We start from the raw sequence: 26,173 nt of genomic DNA, 5'->3' as shown, positions 1-26,173 counted from the left end.
CCGCACCACCTGCAGTATCTGTGCAGGTTTCTTTGCCAGGCCAAAGCAGTCAGGGTCAGGGAATCACCAGTTTCGTAGTAGGAAACACTGCATCTAGGGCACCGGTGGCAACAATACCATCTCCCACCGTCTCTCAGTCTGCCATGTCCACCGGCACCCCCGCTAGTTCCACGATCTCCAGCTCTCCAGTCCAGCTCACCCTACATGAGACTATGGTTAGAAAAAGGAAGTACTTAGCCTCGCATCCGCGTACACAGGGTTTGAACGCACACATAGCTAGACTAATCTCGTTAGAGATGATGCCCTACCGGTTAGTTGAAAGCAAAGCTTTCAAAGCCCTGATGGACTACGCTGTACCACGCTACGAGCTACCCAGTCGACACTTTTTTTCCAGAAAAGCCATCCCAGCCCTCCACCAGCATGTTAAAGAGCGCATCGTCCATGCACTCAGGCAATCTGTGAGCACAAAGGTGCACCTGACAACAGATGCATGGACCAGTAGGCATGGCCAGGGACGTTACGTGTCCATCACGGCACACTGGGTAAATGTGGTGGATGCAGGGTCCACAGGGGACAGCAAGTTTGGGACAGTTCTGCCTAGCCCACGGTCTAGGAAACAATTGGCTGTAGCCGTTCGCACCCCCTCCTCCTCCTCTTCGTCCTCCTGCAGAAGCGAGAGCTCGTCCACAGACCGCAGTCGCACAACCACTCCATCCGCAGCTGCCACTGTTGCACACCAGGTCTCCCATTATGGGGCAGCTACTGGCAAACGTCAGCAGGCTGTATTGGCTATGAAGTGTTTGGGCGACAACAGACACACCGCGGAAGTTCTGTCCGAGTTCTTGCAGAAAGAAACGCAGTCTTGGCTGGGCACTGTAGATCTTGAGGCAGGCAAGGTAGTGAGTGATAACGGAAGGAATTTCATGGCTGCCATCTCCCTTTCCCAACTGAAACACATTCCTTGCCTGGCTCACACCTTAAACCTGGTGGTGCAGTGCTTCCTGAAAAGTTATCCGGGGTTATCCGACCTGCTCCTCAAAGTGCGTGGACTTTGCTCACATATCCGCCGTTCGCCCGTACACTCCAGCCGTATGCAGACCTATCAGCGTTCTTTGAACCTTCCCCAGCATCGCCTAATCATAGACGTTGCAACAAGGTGGAACTCAACACTGCACATGCTTCAGAGACTGTGTGAACAGAGGCGGGCTGTTATGTTTTTGTGGGAGGATACACATACACGGGCAGGCAGTAGGATGGCAGACATGGAGTTGTCAGGTGTGCAGTGGTCGAAGATTCAAGACATGTGCCAAGTCCTTCAGTGTTTTGAGGAATGCACACGGCTGGTTAGTGCAGACAACGCCATAATAAGCATGAGCATCCCCCTAATGCGTCTGCTGATGCAAAGTTTGACGCACATAAAGGATCAGGCGTCTGCAGCTGAGGAAGAGGAAAGCCTTGATGACAGTCAGCCATTGTCTGGCCAGGGCAGTGTACAGGACGAGGTAGCGGGCGAAGAGGAGGAGGAGGACGAGGAGGATAATGGGGATGATTATATTTTTAATGAGGAAGCTTTTCCGGGGCCACTGGAAATTGGTGGCGCGGCAAGGCCGGGTTCTGGTTTTTTGAGGGACACAAGTGACGTGGATTTGCCTGAAACTGCCCCTCAACCAAGCACAACCGCAGATTTGAGAACTGGAACTTTGGCCCACATGGCGGATTATGCCTTACGTATCCTCAAAAGGGACACACGCATAACTAAAATGATGAATGATGACGATTACTGGTTGGCCTGCCTCCTTGATCCTCGCTATAAAGGCAAATTGCAAAATATAATGCCACATGAGAACTTGGAACTAATATTAGCAACCAAACAATCAACTCTTGTTGACCGTTTGCTTCTGGCATTCCCTGCACACAGCGCCCGTGATCGTTCTCACACGAGCTGCAGGGGCCAGCAGACCAGAGGAGGTAGAGGGGCAGAAATCAGAAGTGGCGTTGGCCAGAGGGGTTTTCTGACCAGGTTGTGGGGTGATTTTGCTATGACCGCAGACAGGACAGGTACTGCAGCATCAATTCAAAGTGACAGGAGACAACATTTGTCCAGTATGGTTACAAACTATTTTTCATCCCTTATCGATGTTCTCCCTCAACCGTCATTCCCATTTGATTACTGGGCATCAAAATTAGACACCTGGCCAGAATTGGCAGAATATGCATTGCAGGAGCTTGCTTGCCCGGCAGCTAGTGTCCTATCAGAAAGAGTATTCAGTGCTGCAGGTTCAATACTAACAGAAAAAAGGACTCGTCTGGCTACCCAAAATGTAGATGATCTAACCTTCATTAAAATGAACCACAACAGGATTTCGAAATCTTTTGCCCCACCTTGCCCGGCTGACACCTAGCTTTCCTATGAAAAGGTCTTGCCTGTGGACTATTCTGAATGCCTTTTCCAATCTCGTAATTTTCTGCACCTGATTGTCCAGCATACGACATGTTTACACCTCACTAAATGGCCAAACTCCCCACACGGGGCCGTGGTATCGACACTTCGCGACAGCACCCGTGAGAGTGCAGTTTGTCTGAAGAGGTGGGTGAGCCCGCTTTTGGTCGACGGCACTGCCACTGGGTCCCTCCTAGTACAATAAAGTGTCTCTGGCGGTGGTGGTGCGCACCCAACGTCAGACACACCGTTGTAATATGAGGGGCCCTGGGCCTGTACCGCCGGCCACAAGACAGTTTCCCCCCACCCCAGCTCAAACAGTGCTCTACCACTTGCAAAATTATCTCACAGCTCCACCAATGTTTAGTCTATGCGCTGACATCCTTCAATGCCTGCCACTGACAATACCATTGTATTGACATTTTTGTTATGTTAGGCCTTCGATGCCTGTCTGTGGTCACTCCTTCCACTAGGTCTCCACTGACCACACCACTGCTGCCCGTGTACCCCTGTAACCAATTTAAAATTGCCTACAGCCATGTGTTATTATTTTAGGCCTTCGATGCCTGTCTGCGGTCACTCCTTCCACTAGGCCTCCACTGACCACACCACTGCTGCCCGTGTACCCCTGGAACCAATTTAAAATTGCCTACAGCCATGTGTTATTATTTTAGGCCTTCGATGCCTGTCTGCGGTCACTCCTTCCACTAGGCCTCCACTGACCACACCACTGCTGCCCGTGTACCCCTGGAACCAATTTAAAATTGCCTACAGCCATGTGTTATTATTTTAGGCCTTCGATGCCTGTCTGCGGTGACTCCTTCCACTAGGCCTCCACTGACCACACCACTGCTGCCCGTGTACCCCTGTAACCAATTTAAAATTGCCTACAGCCATGTGTTATTATTTTAGGCCTTCGATGCCTGTCTGCGGTCACTCCTTCCACTAGGCCTCCACTGACCACACCACTGCTGCCCGTGTACCCCTGGAACCAATTTAAAATTGCCTACAGCCATGTGTTATTATTTTAGGCCTTCGATGCCTGTCTGCGGTCACTCCTTCCACTAGGCCTCCACTGACCACACCACTGCTGCCCGTGTACCCCTGGAACCAATTTAAAATTGCCTACAGCCATGTGTTATTATTTTAGGCCTTCGATGCCTGTCTGCGGTGACTCCTTCCACTAGGCCTCCACTGACCACACCACTGCTGCCCGTGTACCCCTGGAACCAACATCAGAAAATATAAAAATAAGTATTTTGCTTATAAAAAGGAAAATACTGGAGAGATATCAAATGCAGACATTTTAACATTAAAAACAAACACATACAACAAAAATCTGGTACAGTACTAAAAATGGCCACCAGCTACAATAACTTTCTCCTGCAAGTAGTTAACTGAAAGGTTTTTTCAATTTTAAACACAGATATGGCATCCACCGAGTGTTGTCCTGTCGCGTCTTCTTTATATTATTGCCAAGAAGATGCAAAACAATGAAAATAATAAAATCATTATTTACCAAAAAAATAGAGTAAGTCAAAACCACATTGCAAATAAACATTCATTACAAATAAAGAAGCAGGGCGCGTCCGAGGATGAGTATATACCTAATAAGAATATAATCACCCTCGGACGCGCCCTGCTTCTTTCCGACAGCCTTCCTTCCTAAGAATCAGCCCTTCCGTGGTGTAGAGAGAGGGTTTGTTACACTCCAAGGTGTTCCCCAGGTTGCCTTTCCTGAGCTTCGATCTTCCGGCTCTCGTTTAGTAGTTGTTGGAAACTACGCTGCATTAGGCCTACAAATTGGGTATGGGGTGTAGAGAGATGGTGTGTTACACTCCAAGGTGTTCCCCAGGTTTCCTCTCCATTGCTTCGATCTTCCGGCTCTCGTTTAGTAGTTGTTGGAAACTACGCTGCATTAGGCCTACAAATTGGGTATGGGGTGTAGAGAGATGGTGTGTTACACTCCAAGGTGTTCCCCAGGTTTCCTCTCCATTGCTTCGATCTTCCGGCTCTCGTTTAGTAGTTGTTGGAAACTACGCTGCATTGGGCCTACAAATTGGGTATGGGGTGTAGAGAGATGGTGTGTTCCACTCCAAGGTGTTCTCCAGGTTGCCTTTCCTGAGCTTCGATCTTCCGCCTCTCGTTTAGTAGTTGTTGGAAACTACGCTGCATTAGGCCTACAAATTGGGTATGGGGTGTAGAGAGATGGTGTGTTCCACTGTAGAGAGATGGTGTGTTCCACTCCAAGGTGTTCCCCAGGTTTCCTCGCCAATGCTTCGATCATCATGCTCTCGTTTAGTAGTTGTTGGAAACTACGCTGCATTAGGCCTACAAATTGGGTATGGGGTGTAGAGAGATGGTGTGTTACACTCCAAGGTGTTCCCCAGGTTTCCTCTCCATTGCTTCGATCTTCCGGCTCTCGTTTAGTAGTTGTTGGAAACTACGCTGCATTAGGCCTACAAATTGGGTATGGGGTGTAGAGAGATGGTGTGTTCCACTGTAGAGAGATGGTGTGTTCCACTCCAAGGTGTTCCCCAGGTTTCCTCGCCAATGCTTCGATCATCATGCTCTCGTTTAGTAGTTGTTGGAAACTACTCTGCATTAGACCTACAAATTGGGTATGGGGTGTAGAGAGATGGTGTGTTCCACTCCAAGGTGTTCTCCAGGTTGCCTTTCCTGAACTTCTATCTTCATGCTCTCATTAAATTGTGGTTAAACGGAACAACTGCATTTGGCGTACTAGTTGGTTTGGGGCCTACTATCGGTGTCTGCCGCTCCTTGCTGTTCTCCTGGTTTCCTGTCCTGAAATTCCGTTTTCAGGCGCTCGTTAAGTAGTTGTTAATGTTAGACTGCATTTGGCCTACTAGTTGGGTTGGGGCCTACTATCGGTGTCTGCCACTCCTTGCTGTTCTCCTCCACTGAACAAAGCTGTGCCGCCTGTTTACTACTGTTGCCAATTTTGAACTGCATTTCGACTACTTACTGATTTGGGCCAACTCTCTGTCAGCCTCTCATTCCAGTTGTCCTCCACTGCAATGCCCCCTGATTAGTCCTGTGTTACCAATTTTGAACTGCATTTAGCCCACTTTATTCTTTGGGCCTATATCTGTGTTTCCTCCTCATCCTGCCCATTGCCCAGCCAGTGATAGATGAGTCTGCTGGTACATTGACCCATAACGCAACATTTCCCGTGCACGCTACACTGCAAGATTGTGACCCTGCTGAAAGTCAGGTTCCTCTTCCCGCATACCATACCACCTTACACGGGGACAAACAGGAAGGTGCAGATGAAAGTGCAGGTTCCTTCATCAGGTGGGGGGAGGAATACTAGTTGGCGACGTCACTGGCACAGGGCCTCTCATGGTACGCAAAAGTGTTGCTGCCGGTGGGAGGCGCCCCCGCCGTGCAAACACACCGCTGTACTTTGAGGGGCCCTGTGCCAGTGCCAATGCCAACGAGTGGGCCCCCCCTGCTTGCTCAGGTTCACAGCACTTGCAAAGTTGAAATACTTACCTCTCCCTGCTCCACTGCCGTGACGTGGTCCAGATTTCCTGGGCCCACTAATTACTTGAACCAGCCCTACCCACCACAACTTTAGCCAAATGACCCCCAATTTCAAATGCCTTCCAATTATTATAAGGTAAATTACACTTGACAAGCTTCATTAAGAAGAATGGATGGTTTTGACATTAAAATGGGCACTCTAGGTGTTTTCCTGGCCCCCACTCACTGCCGACTATGCTGCCCCATTGATTTGCATTGGGTTTCGTTTTTCGGTCGATCCCGACTTTACGTCATAATCGGCTGATTTCACTCGACCCGACTTTTGAGATAGTCGGGTTTCGCAAAACCCGGCTCGACTCTAAAAAGGTCAAGGTCGCTCAACTCTACTCCATACATCTCGAGCTGCTGGCTGCACGTTTTCCTACGGAATGGGCGAAAGTGGGATTCATTATATCTCTCTTGTCGGGCAGGGCGTTGGAGTGGGCAACGCCGCTTTGGGAACGTGGTGATCGTGTGGTACAGAGTGCTCCTATCTTCCTGGACGCTCTGAGGCAGGTCTTTCTGGGACCCCGTGTCACCCACGATACCGCGCTCCAATTGTTGGCAATTACTCAGGCTTCGTCCATGGTCAGCCAGTTTGCCATCCTATTCCGGACTCTAGCTTCTGAGCTGGAATGGCCGGATAAAGTCCTTATTCCGGTGTTCTGGAAAGGACTGGCAGATCATGTGAAGGACGCCTTGGCCACCAGGGAGATTCCCGCCACACTGGAGGAGCTTATTACTATAGCTACCCGCATCGATCTCCGTTTTAACGAGCGGAGGTTGGAGCGGACCCAGTGTAGGCAGAGGTTTCGGCTGGCTCCCACCTTTGCCAAACCTCTAGAATCTCCTGTTATGGCGTCCGACTCCCATGAGGCAATGGAGGTTTCTCGAGCGGGACCTAGGTCTCAGACCGTTCGAGTACCTGTGGTATGTAAAAATTGCCAGCAACCGGGACATTACGCTAATAAATGTCCACGGCGGTCGGGAAAACGATTGCGTCTAGTGTCCATTGGAGGAGGTTCACTGGACACTGCGGCATTTTCCTCAAAATTGTCCTTTAAAGGGACAATCCTGTTAGGCACATCCACTCTTACAGTAGAGCTTTGTGTGGATTCAGGAGCAGAGGGAAATTTTATGTCTTCTGCTTTTGCTCTGCGCCACGCAATACCTCTGGTTATGCTTGCCAAACCAGTAACCGTTAGAGTGGTGAATGGGTCGACACTTCCATTACAGATCACACATCAGACTGTCCCTTTCACTTTAGCCATGTCCCCATCCCACCAGGAGATTATTTCCCTTCTTGTCCTTCCCGAGGGAATGGATGAGATTCTGCTGGGAATACCCTGGCTCCGTTTCCACTCCCCACATATTGAGTGGACCTCTGGGAGGATATTGGGTTGGAGTGAATCCTGTAAGGGCAGATGTGTGAAAGAGTGCGTTCAGGTTTCCACCACTGAGATACCCGCAGATCTCTCTACTCTCCCCAAATACTATTGGTCTTATGCAGACGTCTTCTCCAAAAAGGCCGCGGAGACCCTTCCGCCTCACCGTCCCTATGACTGTCCTATAGATCTCTTGCCTGGAGCAGAACCTCCTCGGGGACGTGTCTATCCCCTCTCTCTCCCGGAGACGGAGGCTATGTCCCAATACATCCAGGAGAATTTGGCAAGAGGATTTATTAGGAAGTCAGTGTCACCAGCAGGGGCAGGGTTCTTCTTCGTACAGAAGAAGAATGGAGAATTGCGTCCTTGCATAGACTACAGGGGTCTTAACGCCATCACCGTTAAGAATAAGTACCCGCTGCCCCTGATTTCTGAGCTTTTTGATAGGCTACGGGGAGCTAAGGTATTTACCAAATTAGACCTGCGGGGAGCTTATAACCTGATTCGCATTCGTGAGGGGGAATAATGGAAGACGGCGTTTAACACCAGAGATGGGCACTATGAGTATCTGGTGATGCCCTTCGGGCTCTGTAACGCCCCAGCCGTTTTCCAAGACTTTGTCAACGACATCTTCCGGGATATGCTTTCCACCTCGGTCGTAGTCTATCTGGATGATATTCTCATCTTCTCTCCAGATATTGACTCCCACCAGAGAGATGTTGGCAGAGTCTTCGACCTCTTACGGGCAAACTCTCTTTACGCAAAGTTGGAGAAGTGTGTGTTTGAGCAGGAGTCTTTACCTTTCCTGGGCTATATCATCTCTGCCCAGGGATTGGCTATGGATCCTGCCAAACTACAGGCTGTGATGGACTGGCAAGAACCTCATTCACTTAAAGCGGTGCAGCGCTTTATGGGGTTCATTAATTATTACCGCCAGTTCATTCCCCATTTCTCAACTTTGGTAGCTCCCTTGGTAGCCCTCACCAAGAAGGGAGCAAATCCCAAAGTGTGGTCTGAAGAGGTCTCCAGGGCCTTTTCTTCTACTAAGTCTCATTTTGCTAGCGCTCCCATCCTACATCGTCCCGATGTCGATAAGCCGTTTATAATGGAGGTGGATGCCTCTTCCGTTGGTGCTGGAGCAGTCCTCTTCCAAAAGGATGCTCAAGGTCGGAAGCATCCGTGCTTCTTCTTCTCCAAGACCTTCACACCAGCGGAGAGGAATTATTCCATCGGGGACAGGGAGTTGCTAGTGATGAAATTGGCTTTCTCTGAGTGGAGACATCTCTTGGAGGGGGCTCGTTTTCCCTTTCAAGTATTTACAGACCACAAAAATTTGCTATATTTGCAAACAGCCCAGCGGCCAGATGGTCCTTATTCTTCTCCCGATTCCACTTCACCCTCCATTATGTCGCTGGGGAGAAGAACATTCGAGCTGATGCTCTTTCTCGCTCTGTTGTGTCATCTGAGGAGGAGGAAGGAGAGCCTCGGCTTATTGTTCCTTCTGAGAGCTTGAGAACCGTTGCTCCGGTGTCGCTTGAGTCTGTGCCTCCGGGCAAGACTTTTGTGCCCATAAATTTGCGACCGGAGGTTCTCTCTTGGGCTCATTCCTCCAGGGTGGGTGGACACTTTGGGACAAAAAGGACATCTGAGCTGCTGGCGAGGACGTACTGGTGGCCGCATATGCTGCGAGATGTCAGAGATTACGTTCTGGCGTGTGTCTCATGCGCCAAAAATAAGTCTCCTCGACAACGGCCGTCTGGGTTACTCTATCCCTTGCCGGTGGCAGACAGGCCCTGGGAGATGGTCGGGATGGACTTTGTAGTGGGTTTGCCCAAGTCTCGCGGCTGTACCGTCATTTGGGTTATTACCGATCATTTCTCGAAAATGGTGCACTTGGTGCCGCTCCCACGGTTACCTTCTGCACGGGCCTTGGCAGCGTTGTTCATAAGACACATCTTCCGCCTACACGGCATGCCAGACAAAATTGTCAGTGACTGGGGTCCCCAGTTTGCGTCTCGGTTCTGGAGAGGTTCGTCGTCTTCTCAGCATTGAGTTAAATCTCTCTTCCGCATATCATCCCGAGACGAATGGGTTGGTAGAGAGGGCCAATCAGACTCTGGTCACATATCTACGACATTTTGTTTCTGCCAGGCAGGATGACTGGGCATCTTTATTACCATGGGCAGAGTTCGCCCTTAATAATGCTGTAGCCGACTCCACCGGTCAGACTCCTTTCCTCCTTAATTACGGCCAGCATCCGCGGGTTCCTGTGCCTATGCCCGTGTCCTCTGCTGACTCCAGGGTGGCAGACTGGGCAGTGGAGGCACGGGACATTTGGGACCGCACTCAGGATGCCATTCGGGCCTCGAAGGAGAGAATGAGGTCCTCCGCCGATGCACATCGGCGTCCTGCCCCGACCTTTGCTCCTGGCGACTTGGTGTGGCTCTCCGCCCGTAACATCAGGCTGCGAGTTGAGTCCACTAAATTTGCTCCTCGCTACTTGGGCCCATTCAAGGTCCTCGAGCAGGTTAATCCTGTGGTCTATCGTTTGGCCCTTCCGCCACACCTGGGTATCACCGACACCTTTCATGTGTCCCTATTGAAACCCGTGTATATGTCCCGGTTCTCCGAGTCATCTGCTGGGACATCGGGTTCGTCTTCGGACGATTATGAGGTGAATGCTATTTTGGGGTGCAAGGTGGTGCGTGGTAAAAAATTTTATTTGGTGGACTGGAAGGGTTATGGTCCCGAGGACAGGTCCTGGGAGCCTGTTGAGCACATTCGGGCTCCGCAGCTCATTGCTGCCTTCGAACGTAGCGAGGCCCAAGGAGGGGAGGGGCCCTAGGAGGGGGGGTGATGTTAGGAGTCGAATTTCCTCTGCTGCACAGGGGGAATCTCAATCCATCTCCGCTGCGGTCTCCCATTCTCCTCCAGCCGCAGTGGAGTCTGCTCAGCAGGGACGTCGATCCCAGCGTCTCGCTCAGTCTGACTCTGTGAGAAGAGTTACTGCTGCTTCTCCAGCTTCTGCCTTTAAAGCCTATACTGGTCAGCAGCGAGCGGACTTCTCTGGGACTAAGTCCTTATCTGCACACACTGAGCATGCCCAGGGCAAGATCTCCCGTTGGAGATCGAGGGTCATGTGCTCAGGCTCTGCGGCACATTCCATTGGTCCTCTTGGCAGGTCTTGGAAGGGCAAAAGTTCTATGGCCACTTCCTGTGTTGCAGCTATATAAACTGCGCATGACCGCACGGCCATGCGCTAGTATCAAGTCATATGTGCTTTGCGCCAGTGTGGTTAGCATAAGTGTGTTCAGGGACCCGGCTGAAATAAGCCCCTAGAATACCGGCACCTCCGGTGAGGAGATTGTATGAGTGTGTTCAGGGACCCGGCTGAAATAAACCCCTAGAATACCGGCTTCTCCGGTGAGGAGATAGCAGTCTGTGGTTAAGCAACACGCAATCAGCTTGGCAGTAAGCTTGTGCTCCTGTGAGGCTAACAGGGCGCAGTGCTTTCCTCTCGCGGCTGCTCTGTGAGGTAACAGAGCTAGTCTACACCGCCATATTGTGCCACCATTCACTAGCAGCAGGTTCTTCCTGCACGGTGGACCCCGGGCTGCGAACGCACCATTAATAATAAATATCTATTTCTACTCGGTGCGTTCCGCTAGCCCTAACAACAAGTTGCATGCATAGACATTTAACCACCATGCATTTGCAAGCTTGGACTAACTACCAAACGTCCCTTAAGGTTGTAGCACCCTCGGCCAATGAAGCTAGTCATCAACGCAACATCCCTTCCGGCAGTGTAGGGCCACCATTTTCCGCACCACCTGCAGTATCTGTGCAGGTTTCTTTGCCAGGCCAAAGCAGTCAGGGTCAGGGAATCACCAGTTTCGTAGTAGGAAACACTGCATCTAGGGCACCGGCGGCAACAATACCATCTCCCACCGTCTCTCAGTCTGCCATGTCCACCGGCACCCCCGCTAGTTCCACGATCTCCAGCTCTCCAGTCCAGCTCACCCTACATGAGACTATGGTTAGAAAAAGGAAGTACTTAGCCTCGCATCCGCGTACACAGGGTTTGAACGCCCACATAGCTAGACTAATCTCGTTAGAGATGATGCCCTACCGGTTAGTTGAAAGCGAAGCTTTCAAAGCCCTGATGGACTACGCTGTACCACGCTACGAGCTACCCAGTCGACACTTTTTTTCCAGAAAAGCCATCCCAGCCCTCCACCAGCATGTTAAAGAGCGCATCGTCCATGCACTCAGGCAATCTGTGAGCACAAAGGTGCACCTGACAACAGATGCATGGACCAGTAGGCATGGCCAGGGACGTTACGTGTCCATCACGGCACACTGGGTGAATGTTGTGGATGCAGGGTCCACAGGGGACAGCAAGTTTGGAACAGTTCTGCCTAGCCCACGGTCTAGGAAACAGTTGGCTGTAGCCGTTCACACCCCCTCCTCCTCCTCCTCGTCCTCCTGCAGAAGCGAGAGCTCGTCCACAGACCGCAGTCGCACAACCACTCCATCCGCAGCGGCCACTGTTGCACACCAGGTCTCCCATTATGGGGTAGCTACTGGCAAACGTCAGCAGGCTGTATTGGCTATGAAGTGTTTGGGCGACAACAGACACACCGCGGAAGTTCTGTCCGAGTTCTTGCAGAAAGAAACGCAGTCGTGGCTGGGCACTGTAGATCTTGAGGCAGGCAAGGTAGTGAGTGATAACGGAAGGAATTTCATTGCTGCCATCTCCCTTTCCCAACTGAAACACATTCCTTGCCTGGCTCACACCTTAAACCTGGTGGTGCAGTGCTTCCTGAAAAGTTATCCGGGGTTATCCGACCTGCTCCTCAAAGTGCGTGGACTTTGCTCACATATCCACCGTTCGCCCGTACACTCCAGCCGTATGCAGACCTATCAGCGTTCTTTGAACCTTCCCCAGCATCGCCTAATCATAGACGTTGCAACAAGGTGGAACTCAACACTGCACATGCTTCAGAGACTGTGCGAACAGAGGTGGGCTGTTATGTTTTTGTGGGAGGATACACATACACGGGCAGGCAGTAGGATGGCAGACATGGAGTTGTCAGGTGTGCAGTGGTCGAAGATTCAAGACATGTGCCAAGTCCTTCAGTGTTTTGAGGAATGCACACGGCTGGTTAGTGCAGACAACGCCATAATAAGCATGAGCATCCCCCTAATGCGTCTGCTGATGCAAAGTTTGACGCACATAAAGGATCAGGCGTCTGCAGCTGAGGAAGAGGAAAGCCTTGATGACAGTCAGCCATTGTCTGGCCAGGGCAGTGTACAGGACGAGGTAGCGGGCGAAGAGGAGGAGGAGGAGGACGACGAGGATGATGGGGATGATTATATTTTTAATGAGGAAGCTTTTCCGGGGCCACTGGAAATTGTTGGCGCGGCAAGGCCGGGTTCTGGTTTTTGGAGGGACACAAGTGACGTGGATTTGCCTGAAACTGCCCCTCAACCAAGCACAACCGCAGATTTGAGAACTGGAACTTTGGCCCACATGGTGGATTATGCCTTACGTATCCTCAAAAGGGACACACGCATTACTAACATGATGAACGATGACGATTACTGGTTGGCCTGCCTCCTTGATCCTCGCTATAAAGGCAAATTGCAAAATATAATGCCACATGAGAACTTGGAACTAATATTAGCAACCAAACAATCAACTCTTGTTGACCGTTTGCTTCTGGCATTCCCTGCACACAGCGCCCGTGATCGTTCTCACACGAGCTGCAGGGGCCAGCAGACCAGAGTTGTTAGAGGGGCAGAAATCAGAAGTGGCGTTGGCCAGAGGGGTTTTTTGACCAGGTTGTGGAGTGATTTTGCTATGACCGCAGACAGGACAGGTACTGCAGTATCAATTCAAAGTGACAGGAGACAACATTTGTCCAGTATGGTTACAAACTATTTTTCATCCCTTATCGATGTTCTCCCTCAACCGTCATTCCCATTTGATTACTGGGCATCAAAATTAGACACCTGGCCAGAATTGGCAGAATATGCATTGCAGGAGCTTGCTTGCCCGGCAGCTAGTGTCCTATCAGAAAGAGTATTCAGTGCTGCAGGTTCAATATTAACCGAAAAAAGGACTCGTCTGGTTACCCAAAATGTTGATGATCTAACCTTCATTAAAATGAACCACAACTGGATTTCGAAATCTTTTGCCCCACCTTGCCCGGCTGACACCTAGCTTTCCTATGAAAAGGTCTTGCCTGTGGACTATTCTGAATGACTTTTCCAATCTCGTAATTTTCTGCACCTGATTGTCCAGCATACGACATGTATGCCAAACTCCCCACACGGGGCCGTGGTATCGCCACTTGGCGCCAGCACCCGTGAGAGTGCTGTTTGTCTGAAGAGGTGGGTGTGCCTGCTTTTGGTCGACGGCACTGCCACTGGGTCCCTCATAGTACAATAAAGTGTCTCTGGCGGTGGTGGTGCGCACCCAACGTCAGACACACCGTTGTAATATGAGGGGCCCTTGGCCTGTACCGCTGGCCACAAGACATTTCCCTTCCCCCCCAGCTCAAACAGTGCTCTACCACTTGCAAAATTATCTCTCACAGCTCCACCAATGTTTAGTCTATGCGCTGACATCCTTCAATGCCTAGCACTGACAATACCATTGTATTGACATTTTTGTTATGTTAGGCCTTCGAAGCCTGTCTGCGGTCCCTCCTTCCACTAGGCCTCCACTGACCATTGTACTGCTGCCCGTGTACCCCTGGAACCAATTTTAAATTGCCAACAGCCCTATTTGTTTATGTTAGGCCTTCGAAGCCTGTCTGCGGTCCCTCCTTCCACTAGGCCTCCACTGACCATTGTACTGCTGCCCTTGTATCACTGGAACCAATTTTAAATTGCCAACAGCCCTATTTTTTTATGTTAGGCCTTCGAAGCCTGTCTGCGGTCCCTCCTTCCAATACTCGTCCACTGACCACACCACTGCTGCCCGTGGACCCCTGGAACCTATTTTTAATTGCATAGAGCATCCTTTTTTTAATAGTAGGCGTACAAAGTCTGTCTGCGGTCCACTATTGAAATTGTCTTCCACTGCCCAGAGCACTGCTGCTTGTGTACCCCTGTAACTTTTTTAAGCTGCAGTGAGCCACATTTTTGGTTTGAGTCCTACTACCTGTGTCTGTCTGCGCCACTCAATTCAGCTGTGTTCCTTTGAAAAAAGCAGAGCGTCAATAGTCTTGTTTTCAGCCTCTAGGAATTTTAAAACTGCATTGGGGGTACAACTTTGGTAGGGCCTACTAACGGTGTCTGCCTCCCCAAGGTGTGCACCAGGTTTCCTCGCAATTGCATCGATCTTAATGCTCTCGTTTAGTAGTTGTTGGAAACTACACTGCATTAGGCCTACAAATTGGGTATGGGGTGTAGAGAGATGGTGTGTTACACTCCAAGGTGTTCCCCAGGTTTCCTCTCCATTGCTTCGATCTTCATGCTCTCATTTAGTAGTTGTTGGAAACTACACTGCATTAGGCCTACAAATTGGGTATGGGGTGTAGAGAGATGGTGTGTTCCACTCCAAGGTGTTCTCCAGGTTGCCTTTCCTGAGCTTCGATCTTCATGCTCTCGTTTAGTAGTTGTTGGAAACTACGCTGCATTAGGCCTACAAATTGGGTATGGGGTGTAGAGAGATAGTGTGTTACACTCCAAGGTGTTCCTCAGGTTTCGTCCACATTGCTTCGATCTTCATGCTCTCGTTTAGTAGTTGTAGAAAACTACACTGCATTAGGCCTACAAATTGGGTATGGGGTGTAGAGAGATGGTGTGTTACACTCCAAGGTGTTCCCCAGGTTTCCTCTCCATTGCTTCGATCTTCATGCTCTCGTTTAGTAGTTGTTGGAAACTACACTGCATTAATGTTAGGACTGGCGGAACGCACCAAGAGAGATGTAATGGATGCGTTCGCAGTCCGGGGTCCACCGTGCAGGTGAAACCTGCTGCTAGGACATGACAGACGATATGGCGGTACTCATAAGTATACACGCGTGGGTTAAACCTCACCCAGCGTGAAGAAAGCGATCCTGTTGCGTCACAGGATCGTGGTACCGCACATAGAGCGCGAGCAAGTGGTCAGCGAACTAGACCCCAACAGGGATAGTAGTCCGATTAGACCCTTGCTGGCACTACACCACAACTGGGTGTGAAAAGTATATACAATAGAGGCACCGAAGTGCAAACTGTGCCGTGCTGGCAGGCACCACTAAGTACCCAGACATGGGTCAGGAAGCGCACACAGGCGCGTGGCGCCGCACTGGCGGTCACAGCAGAGGACGCTGACACGTGTGTGACACGTTGAGTGTTAAGTCGGGCGCTAGATAGCAGCCATACACCATACGCGAACAATCATACAGTAGGGTAGGGGTATTTAAAGGACGACTTGCACTCACAGCAAACACACGTATAAAGTTGTACACTAGCGCATGGCCGTGCGGTCATGCGCAGTTTATATAGCTGCAGGACAGAAAGCGGCCACAGAAACTTTGCCCTTCCAAGACCTGCCAAGAGGACCAATAGAATGCGCTGCAGAGTCTGAGCACATGACCCTCGATCTCCAACGGGAGATCTTGCCCTGGGCATGCTCAGTGTGCGCAGACAAGGACTTAGTCCCAGAGAAGTCCACTCGCTGCTGACCAGTATTGGCTTTAAAGGCAGAAGCTGGAGAAGCAGCAGTAACTCTTCTCACAGAGTCAGACTGAGCGAGACGCTGGGATCGACGTCCCTGCTGAGCAGGCTCCACTGCGGCTGGAGGAGAATGGGAGACCGCAGCGGAGACGGATCGAGATTCCCCCTGTGCAGCAGAGGAAACTCGACTCCTAACAATTAGGCCTACAAATTGGGTATGGGGTGTAGAGAGATGGTGTGTTACACTCCAAGGTGTTCTCCAGGTTGCCTTTCCTGAGCTTCGATCTTCATGCTCTCGTTTAGTAGTTGTTGGAAACTACGCTGCATTAGGCCTACAAATTGGGTATGGGGTGTAGAGAGATGGTGTGTTACACTCCAAGGTGTTCCTCAGGTTTCGTCCACATTGCTTCGATCTTCATGCTCTCGTTTAGTAGTTGTTGGAAAATACACTACATTAGGCCTACAAATTGGGTATGGGGTGTAGAGAGATGGTGTGTTCCACTGTAGAGAGATGGTGTGTTCCACTCCAAGGTGTTCCCCAGGTTTCCTCGCCAATGCTTCGATCATCATGCTCTCGTTTAGTAGTTGTTGGAAACTACGCTGCATTAGACCTACAAATTGGGTATGGGGTGTAGAGAGATGGTGTGTTCCACTCCAAGGTGTTCCCCAGGTTGCCTTTCCTGAGCTTCGATCTTCCGGCTCTCGTTTAGTAGTTGTTGGAAACTACGCTGCATTAGGCCTACAAATTGGGTATGGGGTGTAGAGAGATGGTGTGTTCCACTCCAAGGTGTTCTCCAGGTTGCCTTTCCTGAGCTTCGATCTTCATGCTCTCGTTTAGTAGTTGTTGGAAACTACGCTGTATTAGGCCTACAAATTGGGTATGGGGTGTAGAGAGATGGTGTGTTCCACTCCAAGGTGTTCCCCAGGTTTCCTCTCCATTGCTTCGATCTTCATGCTCTCGTTTAGTAGTTGTTGGAAACTACGCTGCATTAGGCCTACAAATTGGGTATGGGGTGTAGAGAGATGGTGTGTTACACTCCAAGGTGTTCCCCAGGTTTCCTCTCCATTGCTTCGATCTTCATGCTCTCGTTTAGTAGTTGTTGGAAACTACACTGCATTAATGTTAGGACTGGCGGAACGCACCAAGAGAGATGTAATGGATGCGTTCGCAGTCCGGGGTCCACCGTGCAGGTGAAACCTGCTGCTAGGACATGACAGACGATATGGCGGTACTCATAAGTATACACGCGTGGGTTAAACCTCACCCAGCGTGAAGAAAGCGATCCTGTTGCGTCACAGGATCGCGGTACCGCACATAGAGCGCGAGCAAGTGGTCAGCGAACTAGACCCCAACAGGGATAGTAGTCCGATTAGACCCTTGCTGGCACTACACCACAACTGGGTGTGAAAAGTATATACAATAGAGGCACCGAAGTGCAAACTGTGCCGTGCTGGCAGGCACCACTAAGTACCCAGACATGGGTCAGGAAGCGCACACAGGCGCGTGGCGCCGCACTGGCGGTCACAGCAGAGGACGCTGACACGTGTGTGACACGTTGAGTGTTAAGTCGGGCGCTAGATAGCAGCCATACACCATACGCGAACAATCATACAGTAGGGTAGGGGTATTTAAAGGACGACTTGCACTCACAGCAAACACACGTATAAAGTTGTACACTAGCGCATGGCCGTGCGGTCATGCGCAGTTTATATAGCTGCAGGACAGAAAGCGGCCACAGAAACTTTGCCCTTCCAAGACCTGCCAAGAGGACCAATAGAATGCGCTGCAGAGTCTGAGCACATGACCCTCGATCTCCAACGGGAGATCTTGCCCTGGGCATGCTCAGTGTGCGCAGACAAGGACTTAGTCCCAGAGAAGTCCACTCGCTGCTGACCAGTATTGGCTTTAAAGGCAGAAGCTGGAGAAGCAGCAGTAACTCTTCTCACAGAGTCAGACTGAGCGAGACGCTGGGATCGACGTCCCTGCTGAGCAGGCTCCACTGCGGCTGGAGGAGAATGGGAGACCGCAGCGGAGACGGATCGAGATTCCCCCTGTGCAGCAGAGGAAACTCGACTCCTAACAATTAGGCCTACAAATTGGGTATGGGGTGTAGAGAGATGGTGTGTTACACTCCAAGGTGTTCTCCAGGTTGCCTTTCCTGAGCTTCGATCTTCATGCTCTCGTTTAGTAGTTGTTGGAAACTACGCTGCATTAGGCCTACAAATTGGGTATGGGGTGTAGAGAGATGGTGTGTTACACTCCAAGGTGTTCCTCAGGTTTCGTCCACATTGCTTCGATCTTCATGCTCTCGTTTAGTAGTTGTAGAAAACTACACTGCATTAGGCCTACAAATTGGGTATGGGGTGTAGAGAGATGGTGTGTTCCACTCCAAGGTGTTCTCCAGGTTGCCTTTCCTGAGCTTCGATCTTCATGCTCTCGTTTAGTAGTTGTTGGAAACTACGCTGCATTAGGCCTACAAATTGGGTATGGGGTGTAGAGAGATGGTGTGTTACACTCCAAGGTGTTCCCCAGGTTTCCTCTCCATTGCTTCGATCTTCATGCTCTCCTTTAGTAGTTGTTGGAAACTACGCTGCATTAGGCCTACAAATTGGGTATAGGGTGTAGAGAAATGGTGTGTTCCACTCCAAGGTGTTCTCCAGGTTGCCTTTCCTGAGCTTCGATCTTCATGCTCTCGTTTAGTAGTTGTTGGAAACTACGCTGCATTAGGCCTACAAATTGGGTATGGGGTGTAGAGAGATGGTGTGTTACACTCCAAGGTGTTCCCCAGGTTTCCTCTCCATTGCTTAGATCTTCATGCTCTCGTTTAGTAGTTGTTGGAAACTACACTGCATTAGGCCTACAAATTGGGTATGGGGTGTAGAGAGATGGTGTGTTACATTCCAAGGTGTTCCCCAGGTTTCCTCTCCATTGCTTCGATCTTCATGCTCTCGTTTAGTAGTTGTTGGAAACTACACTGCATTAGGCCTACAAATTGGGTATGGGGTGTAGAGAGATGGTGTGTTACACTCCAAGGTGTTCCCCAGGTTTCCTCTCCATTGCTTCGATCTTCATGCTCTCATTTAGTAGTTGTTGGAAACTACACTGCATTAGGCCTACAAATTGGGTATGGGGTGTAGAGAGATGGTGTGTTCCACTCCAAGGTGTTCTCCAGGTTGCCTTTCCTGAGCTTCGATCTTCATGCTCTCGTTTAGTAGTTGTTGGAAACTACGCTGCATTAGGCCTACAAATTGGGTATGGGGTGTAGAGAGATGGTGTGTTACACTCCAAAGTGTTCCTCAGGTTTCGTCCACATTGCTTCGATCTTCATGCTCTCGTTTAGTAGTTGTAGAAAACTACACTGCATTAGGCCTACAAATTGGGTATGGGGTGTAGAGAGATGGTGTGTTACACTCCAAGGTGTTCCTCAGGTTTCATCCACATTGCTTCGTTCTTCATGCTCTCGTTTAGTAGTTGTAGAAAACTACACTGCATTAGGCCTACAAATTGGGTACGGGGTGTAGAGAGATGGTGTGTTACACTCCAAGGTGTTCCCCAGGTTTCCTCTCCATTGCTTCGATCTTCATGCTCTCGTTTAGTAGTTGTTGGAAACTACGCTGCATTAGGCCTACAAATTGGGTATGGGGTGTAGAGAGATGGTGTGTTACACTCCAAGGTGTTCTCCAGGTTGCCTTTCCTGAGCTTCGATCTTCATGCTCTCGTTTAGTAGTTGTTGGAAACTACACTGCATTAGGCCTACAAATTGGGTATGGGGTGTAGAGAGATGGTGTGTTACACTCCAAGGTGTTCTCCAGGTTGCCTTTCCTGAGCTTCGATCTTCATGCTCTCGTTTAGTAGTTGTTGGAAACTACGCTGCATTAGGCCTACAAATTGGGTATGGGGTGTAGAGAGATGGTGTGTTCCACTCCAAGGTGTTCTCCAGGTTGCCTTTCCTGAGCTTCGATCTTCATGCTCTCGTTTAGTAGTTGTTGGAAACTACGCTGCATTAGGCCTACAAATTGGGTATGGGGTGTAGAGAGATGGTGTGTTCCACTCCAAGGTGTTCCCCAGGTTTCCTCTCCATTGCTTCGATCTTCATGCTCTCGTTTAGTAGTTGTTGGAAACTACACTGCATTAGGCCTACAAATTGGGTATGGGGTGTAGAGAGATGGTGTGTTACACTCCAAGGTGTTCTCCAGGTTGCCTTTCCTGAACTTCTATCTTCAGGCTCTCATTAAATTGTAGTTAAATGGAACAACTGCATTTGGCGTACTAGTTGGTTTGGGGCCTACTATCGGTGTCTGCCACTCCTTGCTGTTCTCCTGGTTTCCTGTCCTGAAATTCCATTTTCAGTCTCTCGTTAAGTAGTTGTTAATGTTAGACTGCATTTGGCCTACTAGTTGGGTTGGGGCCTACTATCGGTGTCTGCCACTCCTTGCTGTTCTCCTCCACTGAACAAAGCTGTGCCGCCTGTTTACTACGGTTGCCAATTTTGAACTGCATTTCGACTACTTACTGATTTGGGCCTACTCTCTGTGTCAGCCTCTCATTCCAGTTGTCCTCCACTGCAATGCCCCCTGGTTAGTCCTGTGTTACCAATTTTGAACTGCATTTAGCCCACTTTATTCTTTGGGCCTATATCTGTGTTTCCTCCTCATCCTGCCCATTGCCCAGCCAGTGATAGATGAGTCTGCTGGTACATTGACCCATAACGCAAAATTCCCCGTGCACGCTACACAGCAAGATTGTGACCCTGCTGAAAGTCAGGTTCCTCTTCCCGCATACAATACCACCTTACACGGGGACAAAGAGGAAGGTGCAGATGAAAGTGCAGGTTCCTTCATCAGGTGGGGGGAGGAATACTAGTTGGCGACGTCACTGGCACAGGGCCTCTCATAGTACGCAAAAGTGTTGCTGCCGGTGGGAGGCGCCCCCGCCGTGCAAACACACCGCTGTACTTTGAGGGGCCCTGTGCCAGTGCCAATGCCAACGAGTGGGCCCCCCCTGCTTGCTCAGGATCACAGCACTTGCAAAGTTGAAATACTTACCTCTCCCTGATCCACTGCCGTGACGTGGTCCAGATTTACTGGGCCCACTAATTACTTGAACCAGCCCTACCCCCCACAACTTTAGCCAAATGACCCCAATTTCAAATGCCTTCCAATTATTATAAGATAAATTAAGATTGACAAGCTTCTGTAACAAGAATGGATGTTTTTGCCATTAAAATGGGCAGTGTAGGTGTTTTCCTGGCCTCCACTCACTGCCGACTATGCTCCCCCATTGACTTGCATTGGGTTTCGTGCTTCGGGCGATACCCGACTTTTCGCGATAATCGGCCGATTCCACTCGACTCGACTTCTAAGATAGTCGGGTTTCACGAAACACGACTCGACTCTAAAAAGGTCAAGGTCGCTCAACCCTAGTGATCACTTCTGCAACTAATAATGCAACAGTAATAGCTCTACTGTATATTATATCTAGAACTATGCTCAAATGATCGCACTGTATTATGTCCACCATGCCCATATAATGGCACTATATTATATCCAGTACTAATACAACACAAAGTCCAATGAAAAACACTATCCTGCAAGACAAGGCTGTTTACAGCTTGTTTATCAAGCTGTGGAAGGTAGAGTATACACCGAGTGACATATTGTAACTGTAATAAAAGAAGGATACTTTTTTGTGAACCCAACTTCATAGAAAAGCAAGGTAGAACATGCTATTCTATACATTAAGAAAAAAGGATAGCAATTTGTAAACATCAAGGTTTTGTCAAACATTTTTGTCTCCCTTTCAATTTCTATTGTGAAGTCGATTAAATGTTTCCCAATTTTGTATGTGATGCCATATAATCATATTTGTCAAATTTGCTGTTTCAAGTGCTCAATAGTTGCATTAGAAAATTTGTATCAGTAGTTAAAATGCTATTGAAGAAACATGCTATAAAATAATTTTCACAATGAAACACTGACATTGTAATTTTTCAACAGGTTCAAAATTTTGAAGGTTCTGTGGATGATCTGGGGGTCTGTCAATGCTCCGTGGGTCTCCCAGATTCTACATTCCCCGCAGATCGTTTGGAAATCCTGGAAATATCCAACCAGAACCTGAGTCTCACCATCCAGCAGGAAATCACAAAGGTATAGTGAGAATTTTTGGGACATCTACCATTCTCATCCCCTTGTAATAGATGAAGACCAGACATAGGCAAACTGCAGGCCACGGGCCACATCCATTCTTTTGACTGTTCATGTCTGGCCTGGAGACCGGCACAGCCAAAGGACTGTAAACAGTGGCATACCAGTTGCAAGTTAAGGAACCCTGGGACCGAACAACACAGCGATACCCTACTTGGCATTTCAATATCAGCAATGGAGGAATAGGGAGCCGTTTGGTGCCCAGCTCCACCATTCAGCTTGTGCATTTGAGTCTCACCACAGCAGGCATGATGATATCACTAGATCATACTGGCTGCATGGAGTCTTAAGGCTATGTGCACAAGTCAGGATTTCTTGCAGAAATTTCCTGACAAAATCCTGACAATTCGGACAGAAATCCACATGCGTTTTTTTGCGCGGATTTTACGCGTTTTTTGTGCGGATGTTTTGCGTTTTTTTCCGGACACTCCAATTTAATGGGAAATCCGCAAAAAAGCCGCAAAAATAATGAACATGCTACTTCTTTTTGCGGAATGCGTTTTTTTGCGGAAAAAAACACAAACGTGCACAAAACATGCAGAATGCATTCTAAATGATAGGATGCATATTGTTTGCATTTTTTTAGCGATTTTATTGCGTTTTTATCGGGAAATTCCGCAAAAAAACGCAAAAAATACGCAACGTGTGCACATAGCCTTAGTCTGCACAAAGGAAGGACCAAATCAGTTTGTTTGTTATGTTTTTTTTTTTTTTTTCATTGACCATAAATTCTTTTGGAAAGACAAGTCTGGGGACATCATACCGTGCTGGGGTGATGTGAAGGATTTTTTTGTTTGGGAGAGATGTGGAGACATCATACTGTGTGGGGGGGCTGTGGGGTCATAGTCTTTTAGAGCACTATGGGGGCCATCATACTGTGTGAGGGAGAACTATAAAACATCATAATGTTTGGGGGCCTATGGGAGATGATATCATTTGGGGGTCTGTGGTGGCCATACATTCTGTGTGAAGGAGAGCTATAAGACATCACAATGTTTGAGGGCCTATGGGAGATCATACCATTTGGGGGTCTGTAGTGCCCATCATACTGTGTGTGAGAGAGCTGTGGGACATCATAATGTGTGGGGGCTTGTGGGAGATCATACCATTTGAGGGTCTGTGGCGGCCATCATACTGTGTGTGAGCGGGGATGTGGGGGACATAATTCTGTATTAAGAGCTATGGGAACATCCTACTGTGTAGAAGGAGCTGATGATAAAGGTGCAAGGGCTGAATAAGAGGAACAGTATTATTTATTAACTTTGTAAAAAGCAGTGAATTATATGGGTTTGGTTGGCTGGTATTGTAAGAATATGGATCGCCCCCAGGCGCAGGGCAATGGGGTACTCGGTACGGGTCCTTCGGTCCCTTCTGTCTGGGGATGTCACGGTAGCCCGACCCAGTCCGTGGCCCTGCTAAGGGGCGCCCAATTAATGGTGATGTAAGTTTGTCAAGTGTTCGTGACGCCACCTGTGGTATTCGGTCAGGGTGACCAACGCTGCTTAGGGGTCCACTGGGGTGATGTTATGGCAGCTAGATGGAATACCTTCCCACAGGTGAAGTGCTTCCCCAGCGCTTCCCAGTAGTGTAGATGTTGATGGTGGGCGATGCGAGACGCGGTGAATAACGAGGACACAGTGGGTGCAGTCTCTTTACCTTTACTGGAGGCTTCAGCATCCACAGTCCGGAGTGCCAAGCTACAGGGTCGGCAGAGTCCGGCCGGTCTGATGGCAATTCCAGAGTCCCCTGAGCCAGGTGGAAATCAGTAGCCTTCCCTTTGCGCACAGTAACGTAGTAGGCCCCTACTTGCATTAGCTCCTAATAGGGTCCTCACTCTTGTTACTCTTCTCCTGTCCCCCAGATGGATAGGACAAAACCCGTATGACGGTGGTGGCCTGAGGCTATTTTATAGGGACCCTAGTGTCGCCCATCCTCCGCATTGCCACCTTGTCTGCTTAGGCTCTTAGGTCGGACAGCCAGCTTGGAACCGACTGCCCTGCCGGTCTCTGAAGTAAAGCATAGAGTCTGTTACTCCCTCAGTGCTCCGGCCACCAGCACTGCACTTCAGGGGGAGGCAGCCTGCTTCTAGCTAGTCTCCCACTGATTTGTTACTCCTGTTGCTACGACTTCGTTTCTCACTCACTACGACACATTTCCCTTCTTGTCCTTTCCTAGGAGGCTGCCGCAATCACGTGCAGGTGCAGCTCCTTGTGCCTTCTGCCCTCCTCCTCAGACCGTAGTCTGGATCTGACTGGGCCTTGCTCCAGCCAGCTCGGCCTGGAGACCTTTCTCGCTAGTCTCCAGCCAGGAACTCCTCTCCCCTTGTTCTGCCTCACTTCCTAACCAACCCACCAGTTTTACCCTAATATGAGGAGTGGCCTAGTAGATAGAACCCTTAGCTCCCCCTGGTGGACTGGAGTGTGAAATGTGTGTGTGGCTGTGATACCTGGCAGGGTGAACTCCTTTGGTGCCATCAGACGTAACATCACTCCCCATGGTGGGAGAGCAACATCACTGCAACGACCAGGACTCTGGGGCGCTGCAAATACATGTTACAATAAGCGCTATTGAGCATACAGTATATTATTAGTAGCAGTGAGTAAGTATATTTAATACTGCTCAATATAACGTGATACAAGTAATAATAACATTAATAATACTGAGTTATCCTTATAATTATTATTATTTAGAATTCAATTCAGTTTATTAACTCTCCACAAGAGTCTTCGTCTCTCGCATGGACCCTTGTGAAAATTAATTGTCCTCCAGTGATGTAGACTACTATTGCCAGGTACTATTGCCAGGTACTAAATTGTAAGATTTGATCATCCTTCCAAAGATGTGAGTTTTTTTCCTTTTTAATTAAAAATGGTCCATAAAGTAGGGGAGGATCACCTAATCTGGACCTCTCTTTTAGCCAGAGTGGCCAGTCATTAACAAAGATAATCTCCATTTCTCAGACAAGGACCACTTATGTAAGACTGATCCTAAAAACATATAGTCCACCATTGCTTTGGAAGTCAGACCCAAAGCAATCAGCTCATCATACACCCATTATTAATCTATTAAAGGGGTGCTAAAATGAGACAATCAGTTTAAATAAATATATCCCCTATTGTTCACCATAATGGAGACATTGGCACCAAAGATGAAGTGAGACTTAAAATTATACAGGAATACAATTATTTTTAAATTCAGAGTTTCTCCATTTCATCTATGGTACACCTAAAATCTAGCCCTACATAGCTTTCCAGGGACCCTATTTTTGATTGACCGATTTAATCCATAGTTTTCACTTCTTTCATTTTCATAAAATGTTCCTACTTTAGGATTTCACTATTGACTAAATCCATAAACTTAAACCAGAGAGTAACTTTGCTCCCAATCAGTATACATGAAACAATGTCATATTATTCACCTAGATCCATCACTATGAGAGTACACTGATTATGTACATGGAGCGGCTGGTAAACCTGGCTGAACGTGTGGAGGTGATGGAGATTGGAGGTCTATCATACTCTAAGCTGGACTTTGAGCTGGTGAAATTGGAGATTAAAGAAATGGAGGCTCTGATACTGCAACTGAAAACGTCTATGAATGGTTCTAATTCTCTAGTGGAAGCTTTGTACCTGGAGGTAAGAAACGTGGATGGGAGCAAGAACATGACTAGAAACTCTTAGGCCATACTGTGAAATCTGTAACATGGACCACATCTACCATGTGCCATTAGACACTACACCAACTCATATGTTTATGTCATTCAGATTACGGCTGGTGAGAGCAGAAGAAATACACAGACATGTGATTTCCAGTAATCTCCACTGATTGCCTAGAGTATTCATATATTTATACCCTTCATGAATATTGGAATTCCCTACATAAATTTAGCCGTTTCACACGATAGCAAATAGCAGAATTCATAGCT

General features: G+C 48.9%; 1 protein-coding gene across 1 annotated transcript in view; it reads left to right on the top strand.

Moving 5' to 3' along the window:
• LOC138661743 (olfactomedin-4-like) overlaps positions 1-26,173 on the top strand; it is a 53,593-nt gene that overhangs the window by 10,206 nt on the left and 17,214 nt on the right. The window contains exons 2-3 of the mRNA XM_069746633.1: positions 22,042-22,191; positions 25,671-25,883. Of these exons, the coding sequence (XP_069602734.1) occupies positions 22,042-22,191; positions 25,671-25,883 (363 nt within the window). The remainder of the gene's footprint in view (positions 1-22,041; positions 22,192-25,670; positions 25,884-26,173) is intronic.

This window comes from Ranitomeya imitator, chromosome 2 (assembly GCF_032444005.1).
Source record: "Ranitomeya imitator isolate aRanImi1 chromosome 2, aRanImi1.pri, whole genome shotgun sequence".
NCBI classification, from domain to species: Eukaryota; Metazoa; Chordata; class Amphibia; order Anura; family Dendrobatidae; genus Ranitomeya; species Ranitomeya imitator.
The sequence above is the reverse complement of the archived record's forward strand: the minus strand, read 5'-3'. Positions and strand labels throughout refer to the sequence as shown.